The sequence below is a fragment of the Clinocottus analis genome, unplaced genomic scaffold (assembly GCF_023055335.1).
Source record: "Clinocottus analis isolate CAN_PGR_092001 unplaced genomic scaffold, fCliAna1.0.p SCAF_2, whole genome shotgun sequence".
In the NCBI taxonomy this organism is placed as follows: domain Eukaryota; kingdom Metazoa; phylum Chordata; class Actinopteri; order Perciformes; family Cottidae; genus Clinocottus; species Clinocottus analis.
Window position 1 is genome coordinate 589,837 of NW_027175931.1, and position 7,500 is coordinate 597,336.

The 7,500-nt window shown below is 44.9% G+C and overlaps 1 protein-coding gene across 1 annotated transcript in view; it reads right to left on the reverse strand.

Annotated features, from left to right (window-relative positions):
* Nucleotides 1–3,463: 3,463 nt before the first annotated feature.
* The window catches only part of gmnc (geminin coiled-coil domain containing), a 9,239-nt gene continuing 5,202 nt past the window's right edge, over nt 3,464–7,500 (reverse strand). The window contains exons 2-5 of the mRNA XM_068585804.1: nt 5,897–5,958; nt 5,332–5,448; nt 4,120–4,945; nt 3,464–3,636 (exon numbers count right to left, since the gene is read on the reverse strand). Of these exons, the coding sequence (XP_068441905.1) occupies nt 3,464–3,636; nt 4,120–4,945; nt 5,332–5,448; nt 5,897–5,958 (1,178 nt within the window). The remainder of the gene's footprint in view (nt 3,637–4,119; nt 4,946–5,331; nt 5,449–5,896; nt 5,959–7,500) is intronic.

Below are 7,500 nucleotides of genomic sequence, written 5' to 3' on the forward strand. Positions count from 1 at the left end.
GCCGGGCCGGGCCGGGACCCTGTGTTGAGAAACCCCCAGGGAGAGGAAGGCCCTCCATCTTTACCTGTATTGGGGAGGAGGAGGAAGAGGAGGAGGAGGGAGGGGCGTCTCCAGGGAGCGCTGGCCTCCCTTTGTTCCTGAGAGGAGGAGGAGGAGGAGGAGGAGGAGGAGGAGGAGGAGGAGGAGAAGGAGGAGGAGGAGGAGGAGGGTCAGACTGGTTTAACTGGTAACTGAGCTGAAGACGGAGGAGGACACTTGTGACATGAACATAATGTCACTGAAATCTAGATCATGAAACAGTTTTCACTGGTGAAACGAGTCCCATGCTGGGAACACTGGTGCAGCAAGTCAGACCAGTGTTCCCAGCATGGGACCAGTGTTGGGGACCAGTGTTCCCAGCATGGGACCAGTGTTGGGGACCAGTGTTCCCAGCATGGGACCAGTGTTGGGGACCAGTGTTCCCAGCATGGGACCAGTGTTGGGGACCAGTGTTCCCAGCATGGGACCAGTGTTCCCAGCATGGGTACTCAGGTTCTGCTTTAAAGAATCAGAGGACAAAAGATAAACTGCTTTTTGCTTTGTTTACCAGAACAGTTTCACTTCTTCTTCTTCTTCTTCTTCTTCTTCTTCTTCTTCTTCTTCTTCTTCTTCTTCTTCTTCTTGTTCTTCTTCTTCTTCTTCTTCTTCTTCTTCTTCTTCTTGTTCTTCTTCTTGTTCTTCTTGTTCTTCTTCTTCTTCTTTTTAACTAAACGACTCAGGGTCGTGGCGCTGCTGATGCTCTTTCTCTCACTTCTTTCTGCTTCATGGACTTGGATGGTGTACCGTGTGTATACTACTCATTATATGTACCATGTGTATACTACTCATTATATGTACCATGTGTATACTACTCATTATATGTACCATGTGTATACTACTCATTATATGTACCATGTGTATACTACTCATTATATGTACCATGTGTATACTACTCATTATATGTACCATGTGTATACTACTCATTATATGTACCATGTGTATACTACTCATTATATGTACCATGTGTATACTACTCATTATATGTACCATGTGTATACTACTCATTATATGTACCATGTGTATACTACTCATTATATGTACCATGTGTATACTACTCATTATATGTACCATGTGTATACTACTCATTATATGTACCATGTGTGTACTACTCATTATATGTACCATGTGTATACTACTCATTGTATGTACCATGTGTATACTACTCATTGTATGTACCATGTGTATACAATAAATCAACGTTGGCTTCCTGTTTCACACAAAATTAGGACAAAAAAAAGACAAAATAAAAAAAATAAAAAATTAGGACTCCCCTTCCAAAAAATAGGACCAAAATTTTTTTTTATTTTTTTTTCGTTGTCTTTTTTTTCTTTTCGTTGACTTGAAAAAAGGCAACGAAAAGAAAAGAAAAAAAAGTTTTCTGTTTCATTCCAAGAGAAACGAGAACTTGACTTCTGACTAAAATTGTCAAAATTACACCTAGAGCCTAAATATAATTGTAGCTAATATCCATCCATCCATTTTCCACCACTTATCCGGGTCGGGTCGCGGTGGCAGCCACCAGCAGACAGAACATAGCTAATGTAGCTAATGTAGCTAATACATGAACACACAAAGTACTTTGTTGTTGTTGTCATTGTTGTACTTCCATTGACCATTTTTAAGAACTGAGTAAAATGCAAAGTCCACACATATAATAAATGAATTATTTACTTTAAAGTAACCATCAACAGGCTTACGGGTGGTTGACATTGCAAAGTTATCTTTTGGTAAATAACAAGAGCACTTAAATATAAAACAGTGTTTGCAATGTTAAGTTAAAAGAATACGTGAATTGAAACAAGATTGGACTATTTTGTGACTTGTACTGGTTTTGTTCTATGAATAATATTTACATTTAAATTATGTAAATAAAGTGATGAAATAAGGTATTCCTTAGATGTTTTTTTTTTTATTTTCGTCAAAGAAGAAAAAAAAAAGTTGATTAATTTGTTTTGTTTTTTTCTTTTTGTCCTAATTTTTTTTTTTTTTGGTCCAATATTTTTTTTTTTTTTTTTTTGGTCCTGATTTTTATTTTTTGGTCCTAATTTATTTTTTTGTCTGGCGTGAATGGGCTTCCATAACTTTGGGTCCTCACGAGCCCCAGTGGCTGATTTTTGAGAAAACAATTCTCTTTTTTTAAAACATAAACAAAATTATCTCCGCAACCACAACGTTTATTAATTTCATTTAAAGTTCTACAATACTGAAACCCTCGTGAGAAAATACACACGTGTAAGAAATAAATGAAGTAACTGTTAAATTTACTCACAGAACTCCATGAACTTGCTGCAGCGACGTAAGGTTTCACTTAACTAGTGATAAGTTCCCTTAACAAAGTCTGATTTCAATAACAAACACATCCACGTCACCGTGAGGCTTGTGGGAATCTAACAATCTAACCTTATAAACCTCCTATTTCCACCTGTAAAGTCACAAAACGGCTGCAGCTTCTTCTTTTCTGTCTCTTTTGAAGGCAGAGGCTTCCCTGCAGGAGGTTTCTGCTTCCAGGTCAAAGGGCACCAGCAGAAGCTTCTGAAGATTTAAAGCAACAATCCAACAATGTTTTCACAAAGAACAAATAACTCTTCTACTTTTGAACCGAACGACACGGTTCTTTTACTTAACACCTTCCCAATATGTCAAAGCTTTGTTTTGCAGTGCTTGTTGACCTTTCCAGAAGGTGAGTTATTAGTAAGTGTGATGTTGTTAAGGTCCTGAACCATGGAGATGAAAAAACTAGGGGATCACTCGAGGACGATTTTTGGCAAATCTTGTTCAGAATCATGCTGGATGTTTTATAATTATTATTTTCAAAAAAATAAAAATGTTGTTAAAAAAAGTTAGGAAATACCACAAGTATTAGAACTCATTTGAGGTTCATAGAACAGTTGTCTTTTGTTATGAGGCAGTTTTAATTTTGTAATGGCAGTTTTACAGTCAAACTAAATATGAACTTCAGCACTTAGACATCATTTTAATGTTCACTGTTACTCTCAGTGTAAGAGAGCTGCAGAACATCAAATGTTCAACAACTCGGCTCCTAACTCCTAAAACTAGCTGGTTAGTCTCACCGCTTAGCAATTCATCATTTCACGTTTTCATCTCTTTTTCTAAACTTTATGAGCGACGACGTTAAACAAAACACAGACGGACCGTAAAGTAAACAAAGAAAAGACAAGTTGGACGTGGAACAAAGGCTTTCCATCAGATCGTATCATGTCAAGGTCTTTGAGGGGAGTTCGAGAAATGTTCAAAGAAACATCTGGGTGTTGATTTGCTACTTGCGTGGTCGATGGTGAACCCAGAACAAAAGTCTGAGAGTCCAGCAGCAAGTTCCACGTGGACGCGGCCCGAAGCGTTGGCCTCTGGAGTTTCCCTGAGCGGCTTACGGTCTTTGCGTTGGCATCCAAGTGAAGTTGCACCTTCCCCCGGTGTCCTTCCTGACAAAGGCTTGTCCCTGGGGGAAGCTGTGGGTTTTGACGCTGCTGGATGGACTGAGGGACATGCTGAATGCTAGATCTGGCCGACTGCGAGGCGTATGAGGGGTAAGAGGGGTAAGAGGGGTATGAGGGGTAAGATGGGTATGCGGGGTATGAGGGGTAAGAGGGGTATGAGTGGTATGAGGGGTAAGATGGGTATGAGGGGTATGAGGGGTAAGAGGGGTATGAGGGGTATGAGGGATAAGAGGGGTAAGAGGGGTATGAGGGGTATGAGGGGTAAGATGGGTATGCGGGGTATGAGGGGTATGAGGGGTAAGAAGGGTATGAGGGGTAAGAGGGGTATGAGGGGTATGAGGGGTAAGATGGGTATGAGGGGTATGAGGGGTATGAGGGGTAAGAGGGGTATGAGGGGTAAGAGGGGTAAGAGGGGTATGAGGGGTAAGATGGGTATGAGGGGTATGAGGGGTAAGAGGGGTATGAGGGGTAAGATGGGTATGAGGGGTATGAGGGGTAAGAGGGGTATGAGGGGTATGAGGGGTAAGAGGGGTAAGAGGGGTATGAGGGGTATTGGGTGTATTGGGTGTACGAGGCGTAGCAGGCGTTGGGCTCCCGCTGCAGACGGGTGTCCAGAGCGGCTTCACGACTGGACTCGAAGACAAGATCGGGGAGAAAGGTGGACTGAACTGTATCGAGTCCAGCGATGGCGTCCGGGCGCCTCTCACTGGAGTCCAGTTAGCCGGAGGCTTCGCTGGGTTTCCCTCCAGAGTTCGGACCGGACACGAGGCTGTGAGGAAGCAGACTTCAGGTCCGCCTGCTGTCCGGCTGAATGGCGGTTCCTCCGTTGGCGGCGGAGGTTTGAAGGCGGTGGACGTGCCGTAGCTCTGGATCTCAGCTCCGGGGTCTCCGTACTGTCCCGTCAACCCGGTGGCTGTGCAGCATCGACCCGGAGAAGTTGTGCAGATATCAGGCGACTCGGCGGGAGTTCCACCGTTTGCTTCGCAGCGTTCGGCGGCGCTGCGGCTTCGCCGCGTTGGCGTTCGGCAGCAGCCGAGTCCAGAAGACGACGTGGAAGTGAAGACCGGGGGGCTGAAGGACGAGTCCAGAGTGAATCCAGAGGCCGAAGACGCCGCGGCATCGTGGACCGAACCGCCGAGGCCGAAGCCGGACGAGCACGAGGACTCGTTGGACGTGTCGATGGTGTCCCGGTCCTTCAGCCCCAGCGTTCGGAGGACCCAGAGGTCCAGGTTCGGTTCCGAGGAGGAGGGGGACGTCTCGGAGGAGGAGGAGCAGAACTCTGCCGTGAGGTTCCTGCAGACTCTCTTGCTGACCTGCGGGGTTTGGAGCTGATGACCGCGGTTCTGTACAGATCCGTCATCAGCGTACGCCGGACGTCTCTTCAGCTTCCTGCGCCCATCGGGGTTTAGTTTCTATGAGGAACCAAAAAGAACACAATGGTCACCATTTCAGGAAGTTTAATTTAATTGAACTCAACCAGAATCAGCTTCATTCACCTTGTGTGTTTACACATTCATTCAAACTTGACTCTGGTTTCACTTAGCTCTTCGTACTTATACAAGATGTGGAGGATCTGAGTTTTTTTCAACAGTTCAGTTTGTTGGTTTCTGATATCTTATGAAAAGTTAATCCTTAGTTTTCCTACAAACGTCCAGCAACACGTGTCAATTTCAACATTATTCAAACAGGCCTAGTGGTTGCAGAGATGCACCCTTTTAAGTTTGGGGATGACATGTTAAAGGAAAGGGCCTAATAAAATCGGTTAACATGCTCTACTTTCTGGAGCGTGTGGACCGACCTTCGCCTCCCTCTGCAGGTTCCTCACGAAGGACGAGCCGAGGAACTCTCGGAGCCGGTGGTTCTCGTCCTGCAGCCTCAGCAGCTCCTCGTCTCTTTGCAGCAGAGCGTCCTGCAGCTGAGGGTTCCAGGACAAAGTCAGAGACACAACATGGCCGACGCGCTGGAGAAACACAACATGGCCGACACGCTGGAGAAACACAACATGGCCGACACGGTGGAGAGACACAACATGGCCGACACGGTGGAAAGACACAAAATGGCCGACACGGTGGAAAGACACAACATGGCCGACGCGGTGGAGAGACACAACATGGCCGACGCGGTGGAGAGACACAGCATGGCCGACGCGGTGGAGAGACACAACATGGCCGACGCGGTGGAGAGACACAACATGGCCGACGCGGTGGAGAGACACAACATGGCCGACGCGGTGGAGAGACACAACATGGCCGACGTGGTGGAGAGACACAACATGGCCGACATGGTGGAGAGACACAACATGGCCGACGCGGTGGAGAGACACAACATGGCCGACGTGGTGGAGAGACACAACATGGCCATACCTGTTTGTTTCTCTGGAGGTGAGGAGAGATCTGCTGAGTCCTCATCAGACCAGCAGGAGGCTCTGAGAGAGAGAGAGAGGGAGAGAGAGACATTAGTTTATAAATACTCCGTAGTAGTACAAGTACTACATTCAGCATGTTACTGAAGTATCGTGAAGTACTCGTTCCACAGTACTCGCAGTAATAACATTACTGTATCATTATTAAAGACACATGGAAGCAGAGGATCTCTTTTCAATACTTCATATGAAGCGTAAAGCATTTTATGAAATACTTTTTTATGATATTTCATTTTTATTGTGTTTATTAAACTTTTCATTTTCTTGTACTTTGATGTTTTGTTTAAATTTGTTTAATCACAAAACTTTAAATGTGTTCTCATGAATGTGGAGCAGAAGAACAAAGTACTCAGTTGAGTACAGGTACTTCTACTTCTTCTCCTCCTCTTTATGAGCAGGAGGTCGTGCTGCAGCAGCACCTGGTGGCCTCCAGAGGAACTGCAGCCGCTCAGGCTGATGGATGGAGCCTGAAATGAAACCATGAATCTTAATATGAATATCTGGACGTGTGGGAGGAACCCGCCGGAGCGTCGCTGTTCCAGAGTCCAGAGGAACGAGGCCGGAGGGGGGGAGAGAGAGAGGGAGAGAGAGAGAGAGAGAGAGAGAGAGAGAGAGAGAGAGAGAGAGAGAGAGAGAGAGAGAGAGAGAGAGAGAGAGAGGGAGAGAGAGAGAGAGAGAGCTCCAGACTCCTCTCTGAGCCGCTCCTGTGCAGCCGTTAGCATTATGAGTGTGCAGCTGTTAGCATAATGAGTCTTATAATGCAACGGAAATACATCATGGAATACTTCTACATTAAGTCTTCTGGGGGAAAATACTAATCAGATATATATGATGCTACAGCCAAGCAACCGTTAGCTTAGCTTAGCATAAGGACTGGGAACAGGTGGAAACAGTTAGCCTGACTGCAGAGATACCAGCAGCTTGTATAAAGTACAACAATTATCATCTGCTCCAATAATTCTACTTGGACTCGTCCTGGTGAAGAATGTAATATTTATTTTGTGTTTTTGTACCTGCTATCTGCCAGTTCATCTGTAAAATGTGTTTTTCTGCCGTCGGAGAATTATTTATATATAGATACTGAAGTATTTATACATATACTGAAGTATTTATACATAGATTGAAGCAATATACTCATACTGAAGTATTTATACTTCCTCCTTCATGGTTACGTGCAGTGGTGTACAGTAAAGAAGTAAAAATACTTTTTTTTGGGATATTCCACAGGGTTGGAGTTTATCTTTAGCAGGGAGGGAGACAGGCGTCTGAACTTCTGAGCTAGCTATACATGGTGTATGCTAGGCTAACGTCCGCTAGCTATCGTGAATCAAATGAGACATTTAGTGTCGTCGACAGATCGCTAGCGAGTCGGTGAGAAGAGGACGTGTTGACGGTTGTGAGATTTAGTTGATTTGAGTCGACTTCGCTTTAATCATTGCAGCACTAGTTAGCTAACATTAGCTAACGTTAGCTAACGTTAGCTAACATTAGCTAACCATAGGATTGACAGGAGCCGCGAGAGCGCAGCATTACGACTGAAACCTC